Below are 16,392 nucleotides of genomic sequence, written 5' to 3'. Positions count from 1 at the left end.
GATAAAAATCATATTTTAATTCAGAAATTATATTAAAATTAATTTTATTGCGAATCAACAAAATAGGAGGGTATTTTATTTAATTAATTAATTTATTTATTTTGCAGACTCTAACATCTCATGAATTGACAAAGATAAATTATATGAATTATTAATATCTATATTATCAATTTATCACGGGCAAAGGCAAAACAAAAACAACTCGTCGTCCATTCTCGGACTCCTGCTGTCTACCCTTTCCGCCCGTCATTCCATATATTTTTGCTCCGATCGGTCCGTCACTCTCGAGTTCGCGTTTTTCATTTCCCTAGATCTCCTTGCCGGAACCCCCCATCGCGATCTCCGACCGATTCTGAGGTTCCGTTTGCTTCTTGTCTTCCCCGTTTCCATAATCCCTTTGTTTTTCTGAAATATCGACCAGCTACTTCCGCCCCATTTCTTCTCTAGGTTTTGTACGGAGCATTTGAAGCCTCTTTAATCTCAGGTAAGTCGTTCTCCGCTAATTTCAACATCGAATCGTCTAGCAATTTTCGCGCCTTTGATTTTTTTGGGAAAAGGGAAAACTAGTTGGAAAAGAAAAACGGATGAAGTATGGATGATAACGGAAATTTGCTCCTTGTATGTTTGGCTATTTTTCTTTTCCTGACTTCTAATCACGTTTAATTAGTTAGCAAAGTACCTGCGGCACTAGGGGTTTACATAAGTTATTTAAAGGGTCGGAGCCGGACTAGTCTAGTTTACAATACTATGTTATAACTTACGTATCTATCTGTTAAATTTCTCTCCGTCGAAGCCGTAATTACATTTTTTTTCTTCCATTGCGGCATGACTTCGTCGGATTATAGAGCATATTTGAATCGGGGCAGTGAGAGGTTTTGAACCGTGGTCAATAGAGCAGTGGGTTGGACTGATTGATTTCTCTGGGAATCGAACGTTGAAGTTTTAGATCGTCTTTTGCAACAAGGAACGTAAATTTGATGCAAAGAGAATCTTCCCTATTTTTGTGACTTGGGGAATAAGATTTTGGTCAATATAGAGCTTAGAGCAAATGCTTGACTGTGAAAAATAGGTCGGTTGCCCTATTTTTCATTTTGATCGCACCCATTGTGTGAGAGTGTGTGTGTGTGTGTGAGACAGAGAGAGAGAGAGAGAGAGAGAGAGAGAGAGAGAGAGAGAGAGAGAGCTAACAACGACGTTGCACGGCTTGAGCCGGTAGAATGCAGCAGATAATTTTCAGATTGTTTTTCTGTTGCTGTGAATCGAATAGAAGATTTGTTTAGTGAGGGAAAGTCCTGTAAGCTGAATCTCCTATGCATCGATCTTGGATGCCCAAATTCAATTGAGCAGAAACTGATTAATTAGTTTGGAAATGTTAATTCAATTCGGATAGTGTTTGAGACTTCAGCGTATATTTAAAGGTTACGACCAAGATGAAAGGATTGGTTTCCTGAATGTGTAATTCGACCGCACTGATTACTAATTTAATTATGTTGCGTATAGTGGATCCTAAAAAGGACTCATGATGGCTTTCCATCTTAAGGTGGTTCAAAATCTGATTGGAACTTTGTTATTGTGTTTATTTTGGCTAGCTTATTGATCTCAACAATTTTGTAAGGTTTTATTGGTGAATCTGGATGATAAAAATATGCATGTAAATTTCTATTCACATTTCCTATAGTTGATGTTCATGATTACTAGTAAATGTATTGATGGAATTTTTCCTCAGGTTGTATTAATTTTGGTTGAATGACCTTGCTGCAACTGTTCAATCATGACGTCAAGTATGTTGACTGGAGAAAGGAGGTAATTCATTACTTTCCTGCTGTATTACTGCTACTTGCCATGTTGGTATTTAATTAATTTGGATTCGTGAATTTTTTGTTTTCATTCATTATTTTTGATCTGATGTGCGACCATCACATGCATTTAGTAATTAGATTCTGCTTGGGCGAGAAACTGCTTTAAGCACAGATGATGGATGAAGGTCTTCTGGAAATCACTTGAATACCCGCTGACATTGTTTGCTGGAACTTATATAAATGCCTTGAATAATATGTAATTACAGAACCAAACGTTTTTCCCCTTTCCACAATTCTTGAGATTTTCTTTTACACTGGATGACTTACAGTGAGAGATTGGATTCAACCTATTCATTAACAAAATAGGAGACTTGCAAGGCTCCTTGAAATGTTATACATGCACACATATATGTTGGATACTGTCGAGGGAAGGGATGGCTAGGGGTAGAACCCTGTCAATGCTAGGGGAGCTACAAGAAGGTTTTCCAGCCAGCCAAAAGAAATAAATAGGGGGTTTCACAAATTTTGTTGTTGTGAAGAGCTCAAACAGAGGCATAAAACCCTTGATCCATCCCCCTTCAGCATCGCTACATCCCTGACAATACTTTGACTCTCTTAAAAAGAATAGTGTAAATAGCCTACCACCTAGGAATTATAACCCATCTCTAGCAAGAAAGGAAAAAGTGGTTTGATCAAGGAACTCTAAATGTTATTTAGTGTGTTAGTGTGTAAATGAGTTTGCTATTCCTTTTATTTATTGGCAAGTCAGATAACACTGAAATAAATGAAAAAGTTTACTCCACAAAAAGATGAGAACTAGCAATGAAGGAGTAAATGACAGTCTTTGCCGGCTTATTTAGGAAGAAAAAGAATACTCCACTGAAGGCACGAGCGAAGTGGAAGTGTTTGTTCTTGGATTGCTCTTTTTGAAGGAAAATTATAGATGTACCAGAATTTGTCCTAGAAATGATTGTGGAATTGGTATTGGGTTTTTAAACATGTGTGTATCTTCTATTGTTAATATATAATAATCTGATGTAGCCTAAAGCGAATCCTTCAAACATCTTATTCTTTCCATACTTGGCAGGTGGACATCAACCAGACGAGGTGGGATGACTGTTTTAGGAAAGGTTGCAGTTCCAAAGCCTATAAACTTACCCAGTCAAAGGTATTTGCTTCGTTGATCAATGACTATCATTGTTTTCATTTGTTATCTCAGTGTTGTAATTGACTCATTGCTATTAGATATGAATATTCCTATTTAACCTATTATGCCGCTTGCTCCTTGAAATCATGTCCTTTCCCTCTTTTTCAGGTTAGAAAATCATGGTTTGGACCCAAATGTGGAAATTGTACCGAAGTGAGTATGCAGTTATTTATTTGGTCATTGCTCTCTAGTTCTGTCTCTTTCAGATGTTATTAAAAAGAAATGCATCTTTTGGCTAAGTAATTCTATCACAAACCTTTTTATGTGTTTCCTGGTTGATTGTTTGTTGGATTGAATTGTGTCTATTTCCCCCAAACTTGACAGGGGTACCCTCAGTTGGGGCAATAAATCAACTTCATCTGCAACAAATGCATGGGGTTCCTCATCAGTTTCTCCGAATACAGAAAGTGCTTCTAGTTCGCCAAGCCATCTCTGTGGTCGCCCTTCATCTGCTGGTGGTGGCACTCGTCCATCAACTGCTGGTAGTGACAGGTCCCATGAACCTCATGGTAATGCGTGGGGCCCAAGTTCTAGACCATCATCTGCCTCTGGGCCTGTGACATTAAATCATGCATCACTCGCATCCTTACGCCCTCAGAGTGCAGAAACTAAGTCTAGTAGTTCACAATTGTCACGATTTGCAGAGACTTCTGAAAATCCAGTGGCTTGGAATTCTGCTGTGACTACAGAGAAAGTGGTATTGTGCTTGCAACCTGTATATTTATCTTAATTGTGTTATTTTTTTTCAATTATGTTTGCTTTACCAATTATGTAACCTTTTTTCCTAAAATATGAAAATAAAACCTCAATTTTGATTAAGATAAATGATAGGACAATGAAAATCTACAAAAAGCAGAGGCCTAAACAACAAAGAGGGACAAAAACATGTAATTACTGAAATTAGCTTCATCTGCCGGTAATTAAGAATAAAGGATGCTTACAATTTGTTTTTGAATAGGATTGACCCTATGAGAGACGTTAAATTGTGCCGAGTCTCACATCTTCTCCCACACCACAACCTATTCTAAACACCAAAAGGTCCTCCATTTCTTTGTTGCTCCATATCTCCCTGCTCGATCACTTAATCATAGAAATACCAAAGGTCCACCCCTTAGGCTTTTAGGATATTACTTTTTTTGGCTATTCATACAATTTTCTTAGTTTCATATATAAAAAAGAGTCTAACTAAGCCCCCAAAGGCAGTTCAAACTTTTAGCAGCTAATTTACACAAGACACACCACTTGGGCCAAGAACAATAGCAAAGGCTCCTTGAATGAAGTTCTAAGGTGTTATCCCTCGCGAGGAATGCCAAGCCATGAAATAAATCAAACCATCTTTGAGACTTGTCTGGCAAGATAGAAGAAGTTGGGGGAAGGGAAGTGGGATAATCCAACTTTAAGTGCAACAAATTATGTGTGAAAATCTTACTAAGTTCATGCATTTTGATCACTTTGACCAAAAGAGAGGTTGATTCCTCGAGTAATAGCGGGAAGGGGAGTGGATAATTGTGTGGAGGGCTAAGGAATAAAGGTGGAGAAATTGTGACCAGAGTGTGCCAATTTGAAGCAAGGATACTCTGGAAGTTGGACTCTACAACCCATCCTCACATGAAATCTAGAAAAATAAAATAAAACAAAATTTAGGGAAAAATCAATTCATACCCCCTGAATGTATTCAAGCTGTATCAGTTTCTACTTTAAACTTTCAATTTCATTGAATTGCATCTCAAACTTAGACAAATTTTGTCATCTTAATCTTAAACTTTAAAAATTGTTGCAGTTTTTATCCTCTAATAAGTTTTTGTTCGAAATATCATTAAAAAGTGTATCTTTATGTATTCAATGAATTATGAAGCATATGTACAATATAAATTTTTAGAAAAATCACTATTAGAGATTAATTTTTGTTGAAATTTGTAAGTTTTGGCAAAGTTATTCAACGATTAATTCATGGATTGATCAAACTTAATATTGTGCAAAACTCGATTTCATTGAAATTATTGCTATTATGGTTATTTATACATTATTTTATTTGTTAAAACTAGCGAGTGAATTGGCGAGAAATTGAATAGTTCGCAGTGGACAATTTCCTACCAAGTTCTCCGTTTTAAGAATTGAAACCTTTTCCCCTGAGAATTTTGTCCAATAACTTCCCTTCACATGATCATATGCTTTTTCTGAGTCTTTATTCAGTGGAAACTTCCTCTCTCTACTTGATGCTAATTTATTTATTTTTATGCTAATAGCGTAGATATATGCTACCTGAAGATGAGTTGGGTTGGGGTTTAGTGAACTGTTTTAGACAGGTGGTTTAGATGTTAGACCATATCCAATGTTGTCAATACTTGGGAGCAAGTTATTGTCAACTGCCTTTCCTTCTTCAGTGACTTCCCTTATTCCAGCTTGGTCTGAAATGGTCTCATCCATAAATTTTTATGCATGTAGGGAACAATGCCATGTAAGAGTGATGGGTTTTCTTTGACATCTGGAGATTTTCCTACGCTGGGTTCAGAAAAAGAATGTGTAGGAAAGGGTGCCGAGTCACAAGGTTCATGTTTATGGGTTTCTTGAACTCAAATCTCTTTTACCATTAAAGGACTATATTTTGTATTTGTGAACTTGTTTCATTTTTTGGTGCTCAATCTGGTTTGGATCATGTTATATTAATTCTAGCTCATTTAGTTTAATTATTAAAGGGGTGCTTCTTAATTTGTTTCACACGTTGCTTAACTTGTTTGTTTTATATCAGTTTGAAAAATCATTAATGAATTTAGAGAGCTTGAAGTATCTGTTGCGTAAAGTTTGATGTTTTTCTCTAATATCTTTAGTTAATCAAGCCTGGTGTTGTTTTTAAGTTGCGTCATGCATGTGTCAATGATAGTTTAAATATCATATCACCTGTTGGGTAGAAGTTCATGATATGATTTCTATTATAGTTTGTATTATTATGATTTTAACTGTTTCATTTCTTGTAAAAGAAAATTGTTCTTTAGCCGAGATTTTCTGCTTACAATTCAGGTTTTTGTCATATCATCTTTCTGTGAGATTTTCGGTGAGCAAACTGATGGATTTTAAATTTTCCAAGACACCTTACTAGTCAAGATCAGTTTCTGTCTTGTTCTCGTCATTTAAACAAATAATGCTTTTTTTTTTCTTTTTCTTTTTGTTATTACTTGTATGTTGATTTGTCAATGCCATTTTGATAATCATTTGGTTTTTTATTTTTGGTTTGGTGGAAATTGTACGTGAGAACTCTCTACCATAGGTTTTATCTTTCTTCATATAACATTTATTATGAGCCCAATGCCAAAAACAAGTTTTTGAAAGCTATTTTTTTAGCTTCAAAACTTGGCTTTGATTTTGAAAACTAGATAACAAAACAAGGAAACCCATACGTGGAAGTAGTATTTATTGGTTTAATTGTTAAAAACCAAAAACCAAAAACCAAATAATTATCAAATGGGACCTAAACTAAAGAATCACATTCCATTTCCTATGTAAAATGACATAAATTTTCCTTTTCACAGATGATATGTCCAATGGAGGAGCAACAATGAAAGAGATGACTGGAACTTCGGCAATGGGTATGTGGTATTTTTTTTCCTTCTAATCAGGATATTGCTGTGTTGTTTGCCTACTGCCAATTCCATCTGTAAATTCTATCCTTTTATTCTAAATTTCAGATGATCCTGAAAATATAACTGCAAATGTTTATACCTTGAGAAGTGATAATCTTCCACACAACGATGAGGGATCTAGGCCAAATGCTGAGAAATGGGTGGGGCATCCCCAACCTTACCCTGGTGCAAATATTCCTTCCCCACGTTATGATGGCTGGCATGGATCTCCAGTAAACAATCCTCAAGGTGGTGTATGGTATAGAGGTCCTCCACAAGGAGGTCCTCCATATAGAACTCCAGTTGCTCCTGGTAATTTCCCTATGGATCCATTTCTGTATTATCCTCAGATCCCCCCTGGTGGTCTTCCAAATCCCCACGCTCCTCATGGAACTGGACCCAGGGGTCCCCATCCTAATACTGGAGATATATACAGACCTCCTATGCATGATGGTTTTATTCACCCAGGTGTGTCAATTAGGCCTGGATTTTACCCAGGTCCAGTTACCTATGAGGGGTATTACCGTCCTCCCATGGGCTACTGTAATTCGAATGATAGAGATGCTCCATTTATGGGAATGCCTGCTGGGCCTTCTGGGCCTGCTGGTCCTGCTGGTTACAACAGGCACTTGGGCCAGGGCAAAAGTGCCTCTGAGCCTGCAAATTCCCATGGCTTATCCAGTGGACATGGTTCTAGTGGAAAGGCTTTGGTTCCAGAACAAGTAGAATCTGTTCTTCCTTGTGATAATCAAGGACCATACAAGGTTCTGATGCAGCAGGGAAACTTGAATGGTAAGAACGAAGAAGAAGAAAATAGGGTAAACCCAACAACTACTAATCAGTTGATTCTTGAGAAGGCTGACCAACAGAGGGCGTCTCCATGGGAGAATGACGGGGATCATAAAAAGGAAGTTGATGTGAGGAAAAGAACATTTGGGGTGGAACCATTTGCTCAGGCTTCTGCCAGCCATAAAGCTCAATCTTCTGAAAATATCGAAGGGAAGTCCTGTGGAAGCATGAGGACTGGTGATGGTTTACTAGAAAAATCAGATGCTGCTGCTTCTGGTTTCTCTGAAGTTTCCAAATCACTGGCTCCTGCCACAAAAGATTCAAGTCTGATTCAGAAGATAGAGGGACTAAATGCCAAAGCCCGGGCTTCTGATGTGCGACATGATGATGCACCTATTTCCAGCAGGGAGGAGTCAAATGAGCTTCAATCTAAAGATAAGCACTCTGATCATTTTGTTGCCCATGAAGCTGGTGTGAGTACTGTTCTTCCTCAAAATAGGGATTTTAATGAAGTCATAGACCCTGCCTCCTGTGAATTGAGCTTGTCCACTGGTGATAGGAACGTTAAATTATACAGTGGAGCACCCGTTCACAGGTTTGTTCAAGTCCTGCTTGATTAAAATTGTTGAAGATGTTGAGAATATGTAATATTTCTTCAAATATGCAGGAGGTCTAATCGTGGAATGCAAGGGAGAAATGATCACCATGGTCGAGGAAAAGTCAATACGCAAGAGGTTGAAGGGTGGCATAAAAGACCCATATTGGACTCCCCAGGCATGATAGCTACTCCCCAGGAGAGTTCTGTTCTTGCGAGAGACAACAGCGCTTTAGGGGCTATTGATAAGGCTGAGTCATTTCCTTCTGATAGCCATGGAGATGTACCTGCCCCATCCGTAGGTGATTCAAAAGACAGTCAAGCTCAGGTACATGTTTAATTTATGTGGTTGCTAGTTCTTTGGTGTACTTCTCTTCTTTTCTTTTTTTTTTTTTTTAAAAAGAAAAGAATATTGTTCTGTTTTGTTTTGATCAGCGTACAAAGATGAGAGAGCTAGCAAAGCAACGCACCAAACAACTGCAGGAGGAAGAGGAGGAAAGGACTAGAAAACAGAAGGCCAGGGCCTTGGCAAAACTTGAAGAGTTGAACAGGCGTACAGTAGCAGGGGAAGGGCCAACTCAGTGGTCTGAAAATGCATCTGCCATTAGAAATAAGATAGAAGAACCTCGAAATGTTGGTAACCCAAGAACGATTGATATGATATCTGGAGAGCATAACACAGTCTCTGATCTGCACGTGGTTGCTAACAATAGTGAGTCAACTATGGGCACTAACAAGAATTCTCCCATTGTATCAGAAAATACATCATCGAAGAATCAAAGTAGTGGCAGTAAGGAAAAGGTTGTGGCACCTATTGAATCAAGACCTATTGAGCAGGATGCAGTTCAAAATAAGAACGTCTCTGAGGTAAATGGGGGCGGCGCATCCTTGAAGCACAAGCGTACAGGAAATAAACAAAAACCAAATACTCCATCTGACAAGACTGGAAAGCTTCCCCATTTAGGTAAGGAATCGAAAAGTCAGTCCGTTGTTGCTGACATTCATTCAGTTGTAGAGGAGTCCAGCAATGTCACTACAGATCCTGTTGCTGAATCTTCGACACCTACAAGAAAGAAACATAACAAGAGTGGGAAGAACAAGCACAAAGTGGAAGAGGCCTCAATATCTACATCATTACCTCAAGTTTCAAAAGAAGCAACTCCTACAACGGAATATGATAAACAAACGGCTTCTCAATCAGTAATGAATCCACCTTCAGATCCACAACTGCCCATTAATAGAGATGATAATCAGTTCAGTTTGCAGCAACCTCTGTTGCCAGTTGTAGAGACACATGGCAAAGGTAATGGTCAATGGAAGTCTCAGCATTCTCGCAGGATGCCGAGAAATGCACAAAATAAACCAGGAGAAAAAATCCACGGCGGTGATTCTGTTGTCTGGGCCCCAGTGCGATCTCTCAACAAATGTGAAGTTTCCATTGAAGCTGTTCAGAAGAATGAAGCTGAGGCTGTTGCTTCATCTGTAAAGATTGATAACCAAGTGCAGAATATACCAAAAAATAAGAGAGCTGAAAGGGAGATATACGTACCGAAGCCAGTAGCCAAAGAAATGGCACAGCAAGGAACCTTCCATCAAGATTTTTCGCCCATGAACCAGGCACCAGATGATAATAAGGCAGATTCGAGTTCTCAAAGCTCTGATAATACTCGATCCAGTGTTGCTGCTTCAGGTATGGGATTTTCCACAGACCACAGAAATGGGGATGGTAGGCACCATAAACAAAGCAAGGCACACGCCTCATGGCGGCAACGGGGAGCAACAGAATATGGGCAGGGTTTACAAGATCAATCATCTTATGCTTCAAATGCTGGTAGTTATGTTAAAAAATCAAGTGAGTATCAAGTACCTGAGAAGCCTGCTGGAAACTCCACCAATGAGTTCGTGAGTCAGATTGATGAGTGGGATCCACCTGAAGGGTGGAATGATCCCAACTACTCCGCCTCTATCCCACCTGTCACTGCAGTCCTTGGAAGAGACCAGGGAGTGACTGGCAGGGGAAAACGATCCCAATTTAAGGGTCACAAGGGTATTGCGAACAATTATGATCCAAATGAAAGGAAACTTAGAAGTGGAGACCACGAAAAAATTTCCTCTGAATCTTCGATGCCTGAAGTGGATCAAAAGGATGCATCAGCTGCTGCTAAAGAAAGTCGGGGTGTCGGGGAACGGTCAACATCTCATTGGCAACCCAAATCACGGATGGTTCAACCCCACAATCATCAAGGTAGCAAGGCTAGAGGTGATCAAAATGTTGATGCTGATGCTGCACAAACTAATAAAACAGGATCTAGTCTATCTGCACATGGCACAAAGACGAGTGATGGTGTGGCCCAAAATCATGAAGAGGGAGCAAGTGTTGGGCATCATGGGTTAGGGGGAGATAAGAAAATTTCTTCCCGTAAAGACCGTCCATACTCCCCAACCCAAGGTCCAATCCATAATGCAGAGGTTGCTCCAGCAAATTCAGATGTGAGACGCCAGCAACAGTTGCCTTCATTTTACCATAAAGGTAACGAGATCAATAACCGATTTGGAAGAGGGTCGGAGTCTCGTCGGGAAAGGAATTCGTTTCAATATCATAAGCAGCAGCAGAATTTTCCACCTGCTAATAGGGACAGGCAAAGACAAAATTTGCAGTACGAGTACCAACCAGTTGGGCCACACAATGGAAAACCAAACATGGATAGACCTAAGGATAATACCACTCAGCATTCAGGATCAAGGTACATAGAGAGGGGCCAAGGCCAATCCAGAAGAGATGGTGGGAACTTTTACAAGCAAGAAGGTGGAGGACCAGTTTGATTACATATCTTCATATTTAGCATAATCTGGAGATTCCAATTACATTTTCTATGTTTGATCTGCACCACCCCGGTTTATACGTAGCAGCTTGATCTTCTATGGATCATCAGGTACTTGAGAAATACTACTTTTTGTGTTCGTTTTTTTGGATATTACTTGAGAAATGTCTTGTAAAGCTAAACAGCTGATGGTGTGGAATTGCATTGAGCAGGGTAGTAGGAGCCATATTTGACGGTGCAGGAGAAACTGTTTGAAGTTGGATAGAGGTGCCCGGACTTGTTTATTTTGTAGGCTATTCTGATATGAACAGTTCAATTTGTGCTCACAAGATGCATGTTGGGACGGACCCTTCACATAATTGTTTTTTTTTTTTTTTTTTCCTTTTCTCCACTCCACTTCTTTTAGCCTTGTATGTATGACATCTCTATATTTCCCTCACTTGTTTGAACGACAGAGGAAATGAATTAGAGAAGCATTCTGAAACCTTGCTGGTATCAATATATCTTTTTTACAGTTTAGCCAAAAAGAGGATCTTACTCAAAGATCTTGGAAATCATCGTGGTTTATGCCAAGCTCATCTTGACCGAAAAAGAATTTTGTGCTCAACTTATAATATCCTGTGACTACATAATCAATAACAAGGGAATAAATTTTGCCTCCATTTCCTTAAAAAAAAAAAGCAAATTCAATATAATCCTTATTGTCATTATGTATATACACATGAATTCACTTCCTAGCTGGAAATTACATCCTAAGCTGTTATTCCTGCGTTCATACTTTTAAAAGAAAGAATGACTTCTGCTTAAGGATACTTTTCAACTACAAATGTTACAGGGCATTATGCATAATACATGAACAGGCCACTTCCAGTAGCGCAGGCGATTAAGTTTTCTGTTGGATGCCACGCCAAATGTAGTAACTTGGAGTTCAGGTCAACAGAAGCTTCATTACTTCCCGAGCTTGAATGTTCATTGCCTGTAAAATACAAGATTTTTCAGAGTATTTGAGAGAGAATATCAAGTGTAAAGTAGAGCAGAAAGGAGGAGGAACTAACCGTGCCGAAAAAAATCACGTGTCAAATTGCTTAAGGATGATCGTCGTCTAGCCAGCCTAGTGGTTTGGAGATTTGGCTTCCTGAATTTTAATTTAAAAATGTGGGCTAGAAGCTGAGAGCAAATACAAGGCTAACTAGGGGAAGGGACAATTGTCCTATTTAGTTTGTCTTAAATCCAAAAAATATAGTGGAAGTTAGAATGTAAAATTTGGTCCTTCACTCCACTCCAAGAAAATTTATACTATAAAGGCAAATATCATTTATATAAAGGTCATATGTTTGAATCTCGACTCACGTATAGTGCTCGAAGTGTAAGAAATTTTATAGTATCCACTCATTTCATTCACATTGTGAATTTTCATCATAAATGACTTTTGGAAGTTATTGGAGAAGATGTTTGGCTTGAAGATTGGCCAGAGGCAGTCTTCCAAGCAGACAGTTCACACGAAGCTAGTTCAAGAAGCTCCCTCAGAGGCAGTCTCCCAAGTATCAGCCATGGTAACTCAACAAGATGCAAATTTTCAGTTCCATAGAAAAAACATGCGAGCAATTTCAGGATCTTATTCGACCATGTTGAAACCACAGGATTCAAAAGGATTACATTCAGTTCAGAAAACCATGAATACCGTTGAAAATAAAAGAGAAACTTACCGATCGGGAGTTTTCCCCGCTTCAGTAGTGATCCCTTCCGCACTTCCAGAGCCATAAGAGAACATCCGTAATTGGTTGCTGAGAGAAAAAGAGATAAAGAATGTCACTAAACTCGCGAACAAGTCAGTAAAGCAGCAATTGACACATGGAGCAGTCCAGTCAAATGTAAAGCGAATTTATCTAATATGATACAGAATTTCAGATAAGATCAGAGGTCAGACCTATAAGATCCAGTCGCAAAGTGAAGTCCGTCTGCACTTAGGCAACATTCAAATCTATCAAATATGGAATCGTTATCATACAGCTCACACAACTGAAGAAGAGATAATCAGTAGTCAGCTTTGAGTTGAGGATGTTAGCAACAACTTTTTTAGCATAGTAACAATCAACATTTGAACTCACCCTAGGTCGCAGGTGCTCATGAACCTTGAAAACTGCGACTGGAGAAGAACCCTTATGGATATCCCAAAGCTAAAATAAGAGACAAGGTATAAATGAACTCGTGATTGAAACACATATTAACAATTTTGTTTAATTACCCATCTTGCTCATGCACACATCCTTTTACCGATGAATTTTCAACTATGACAGACAAAAGATAAGCACTTGTGTTTCTCGACAATCAAGGGTCAAAATGGAATACGCCATTCAAAGATAATATTATTAGGAATCACGATTCTCCACACTGATATGATATTGTCTTTATTTTTAGTTTCCTCAAAAGGCATCACCAAAAGGCATCAATCCAATTAGCCAATGTAGGACACCCTCCCAACAATCCTCAACAAGTATCCCATTACCGAAAAGGTTCATGTCCTCAGCTACTGTGAGATTATAAAGCCAACATTTTTACGACTTGAGAATAAAAGTAGTTAACGGCGAGTAGATCCAAAAACCAAGTGATAGAAAAAGCAAGCAGCATTCAAGGTTTGATTCTAGTTACTGATAAGAATAAGAATAACAAATCCACAATAAAAAATTCCATCACTGAACCTTTAAATTCATGTAATCCCGACTAATGATGAACCGCCCATCACTTGAAAATTTTATATCCGAAATGGAAGAAATGATCTCCGTAAAAAATGATTTTGGTCGACTCAGTTCTTCGGCTCGTAATCTGCAAGACCAAACCAGCATATGTCAAATAACAGCATGATATCTTCAATATTATCAAATAGCAAGTCTGGTGGACTGGAATTTGATTGAAGATTTCACTATATCCTTACAAGGGATTGTACAAACGAGATGAACTCACAGAATTGCACTATGATCACATAATGCAGACTGGCGCATATCCACTAAACGAATAAAGCCCCTTGAGCTACTGTACGCAAGAAGATTACAGTGCAGAGGATGGAATTCAGCCGACGTTATGATCTCTTGATAAACATTAAAACATAAGTCATAATCACATATTTGACTTCAGAAATAGGCATAGCAAATGAAAACTATCTGCAATATATTCAAACTGCAGTGACAAAAAAACATTCCTCAATTTGTAATCATGATCTTGGTCTTGTTCTTGTATTCATTCATTTTTTCAATAAAATTTCAGTTTCTAACGAACAAAAAAAATTCCCAATTGCCATCATACAATTCGATAATACCCGTAAGGTGTATGGTCAGCGGTAATACCCGTAAGATCTTCCATGTTTGAAGGCTTCATGTCAATGATATTGAAACACTGATTACTAATCTCGAGGTTCCATAAGTTTATTCGCAAGTCATCAGCAGAAATAAACGTCTCGCCATCACTGCAAACAAGTTAACCACTTAACTCAGTGTCATTTTGCTTTCAAAGAGTTATTTCTCGCACTCGAATGTGACAACGAATGCTAATTAATAAAGAAAACATGATTAAATGGCCAGAAAGATATTTTCTTACCTATTGTTAGAAATGGAGTTAATATTAAAATCATGAGCATGACCATACACCTTTCGGCATCTTCTCCAAGAAGTATCGTCTAGATCAGGAATCTACATGGCAAAGCAGCCACAACTTGCATTGTACATGACATTAAAGTTTATAGTCCAATGAACAAGATAAAACTAATGTTATTATCCAACTAGTTACCCACCATGTCATTAATGTCTTTAGACGCTACCTTATTCATCGCCGTATTCTCTGAAAGATCCCGATGGCAGCCACTGGAAAGAGAGAATTTTCCTTGTTCACTAGAGAAACTCATCTCTGCCAAAAGTGCATTTTCTGAACTCACATATTGATCATGGTTCATCTCTTTAATGGTTTTCGCCTTATGCTCCTTAACCTGACCTCAAAAAAAGGAAAAGGAGAAAAATAATCGGCCAACGAGTCATAGTATTGTCAACCGTAGTAGATTTTTAAAAGAAGAAATCTTTGTCTGTTCAATAAAAGAAAGTTTAATGGCCAAACTTGTAAACTAAACAAAAAAATAAAATCTCTGGATTCATTTGAAAATACATTAATCCTTGATATTAAAAGATAAAGATGTCCTCCAATTACATGGTAGTTGAGAAGTTTATAAGTCCATACCTTCCATAGTTTAATAGTCTTGTCATTTGTTGAAAGGATGAAGCGAGATCCATTGGGTGATACGCACCACTTTACTTTATTGATCTTCTCTTCAATTTCCAAACTCTTCAAGTAATCAAACTGCAGAAAGAACATTAATATGAAGACACGATCGGCAACACTACTGGAGGCTGAAATTATTGATTGAAGCATACCTCAGGCTCATGACTCTGAAATTCAGTCTTGTATTGGTATTCAGGATGAGATGCAGGAGTAAGATTCAACTGCTCCAACTTATTCCGAGTATGGATATTTTTCCAAGTCTAAGAACCAAATGATTGGAGGGAAGAAAATCATAACCCAATTTTATCCAACGAGAATACAAACACCAATTTAAATGTGTAAGAAATCCTTACATCCTTCCTGTCGTTTCTTTCAAATATAATAACACGACCACCTCGATCGCCAATGGCAAGGTTATCACCACTCTTATCGAATCCAATTGCAGATATGATATCAACTACAACAGAGGCAAATTCGAGTGTTGTCAACATTAACTTGCTTTGGAGCCACTTAAATACAATTCTCAAGTTATTGTGGAATGCAGATTCATTTACAGAGTGATATACGGATAATTCTTACTTCAAGAATCAGTCATCATACGGAGAGTGATGGATGGATTATACAAAGCAACAGGTTCAGTGAGAATTTTGTACATAGAATACACATAATAAAAAGAAAGGAAGTGAAGGGCTCACCATCCTGAATATCCTCTCCGGCAACTCGTTCGCCGAAGACCTGAGAGAACTTCCATTCGAGAGAAGCGTGGGACAAGATATTGTCTACAGTCATAGCAACTGCTTCAGTTTCGCAAGCAAAAACAAGGAGAAAGGATTATGAAATTTTGACGACTGAGCTGAACAGGTCGAGGTGAGTGGAAGGCTCAAAGCTCTGGCTCTCTCAGCTGTAGCTTCAGGACACGGAGCCACCCACGAATCGCAATAGAGATGAGTAAGAGATGAACTTCGACCGCCAACCAAGTGGCGATGTCAGACTCAGACGTTCAGTCGCCATTAATTAAACCCGCAGAAAATGCCAAATATGTCTTCTTGATCTATTAATTAACGGTCGTTGGGTTCTCTAACAAAAGAAAAGGCCTTTTTAAGGCCCATGAAGGACATCACAGTCCATTGCCCGCGAACAAGTTACTTACCGTAATTCTGTAATAGAATTATTTAAATTAAAAATAAATAATAATAATAAAATAAAATTCAAATTTATACATTTTTACATTTAATTTCAAATTTTAAGAATATATATATAAATATATATATATATATATAATATTTGCTTAGAATAGAAC

The 16,392-nt window shown here is 38.2% G+C and overlaps 2 protein-coding genes across 4 annotated transcripts; one reads left to right on the top strand and one right to left on the bottom strand.

Annotated features, from left to right (window-relative positions):
* Positions 1–188: 188 nt before the first annotated feature.
* LOC111793687 (protein MODIFIER OF SNC1 1) lies at positions 189–11,313 on the top strand. Of its 2 annotated transcripts, none has more exons than XM_023675687.2 (11): positions 189–484; positions 1,727–1,803; positions 2,887–2,967; positions 3,115–3,159; positions 3,331–3,703; positions 5,452–5,554; positions 6,534–6,590; positions 6,690–8,007; positions 8,080–8,335; positions 8,443–10,940; positions 11,042–11,313. In XM_023675687.2, the coding sequence occupies exons 2-10, from the start codon at positions 1,772–1,774 to the stop codon at positions 10,828–10,830; spliced, it is 4,653 nt and encodes a 1,550-aa protein (XP_023531455.2). In that variant the 5' UTR covers positions 189–484; positions 1,727–1,771; the 3' UTR covers positions 10,831–10,940; positions 11,042–11,313. The 2 variants fall into 2 exon arrangements, with proteins under 2 accessions (XP_023531455.2, XP_086979177.1); XM_087123051.1 differs by having other exon boundaries at positions 11,015–11,313.
* LOC111793695 (serine/threonine protein phosphatase 2A 55 kDa regulatory subunit B beta isoform) lies at positions 11,189–16,102 on the bottom strand. 2 transcript variants are annotated; one of them, XM_023675699.2, is made up of 14 exons: positions 15,788–16,102; positions 15,446–15,549; positions 15,245–15,352; positions 15,051–15,170; positions 14,614–14,805; positions 14,421–14,512; positions 14,171–14,289; positions 13,791–13,914; positions 13,529–13,652; positions 12,938–13,006; positions 12,757–12,848; positions 12,536–12,613; positions 11,885–11,964; positions 11,189–11,805 (listed from the first exon to the last, which is right to left on the bottom strand). In XM_023675699.2, exons 1-14 carry the CDS (start codon positions 15,879–15,881, stop codon positions 11,669–11,671), a joined length of 1,533 nt encoding a protein of 510 aa, XP_023531467.2. In that variant the 5' UTR covers positions 15,882–16,102; the 3' UTR covers positions 11,189–11,668. The 2 variants fall into 2 exon arrangements, with proteins under 2 accessions (XP_023531467.2, XP_086979178.1); XM_087123052.1 differs by having other exon boundaries at positions 14,641–14,805; positions 15,788–16,101.
* Positions 16,103–16,392: the final 290 nt, after the last annotated feature.

The sequence above is a fragment of the Cucurbita pepo genome, chromosome 4 (assembly GCF_057944985.1).
Source record: "Cucurbita pepo subsp. pepo isolate OVF chromosome 4, ASM5794498v1, whole genome shotgun sequence".
Classification (NCBI taxonomy): Eukaryota; Viridiplantae; Streptophyta; class Magnoliopsida; order Cucurbitales; family Cucurbitaceae; genus Cucurbita; species Cucurbita pepo.
Note: the sequence above shows the minus strand (reverse complement) of the source record. Positions and strands in the feature narration are given on the sequence as shown.

Coding starts and splice junctions, on each gene's coding strand:
- LOC111793695 (XM_023675699.2), bottom strand. CDS start 15,881: ATGACTGTAGACAATATCTTGTCCCACGCTTCTCTCGAATGGAAGTTC. Junction 15,353..15,445: donor AAAGAAACGACAGGAAGGAT/GTAAGGATTTCT, acceptor TTTGGTTCTTAG/ACTTGGAAAAATATCCATAC. Junction 11,806..11,884: donor ACGTGATTTTTTTCGGCACG/GTTAGTTCCTCC, acceptor TGTATTTTACAG/GCAATGAACATTCAAGCTCG.
- LOC111793687 (XM_023675687.2), top strand. CDS start 1,772: ATGACGTCAAGTATGTTGACTGGAGAAAGGAG. Junction 1,804..2,886: donor ATGTTGACTGGAGAAAGGAG/GTAATTCATTAC, acceptor CATACTTGGCAG/GTGGACATCAACCAGACGAG. Junction 8,008..8,079: donor AGTGGAGCACCCGTTCACAG/GTTTGTTCAAGT, acceptor TCAAATATGCAG/GAGGTCTAATCGTGGAATGC.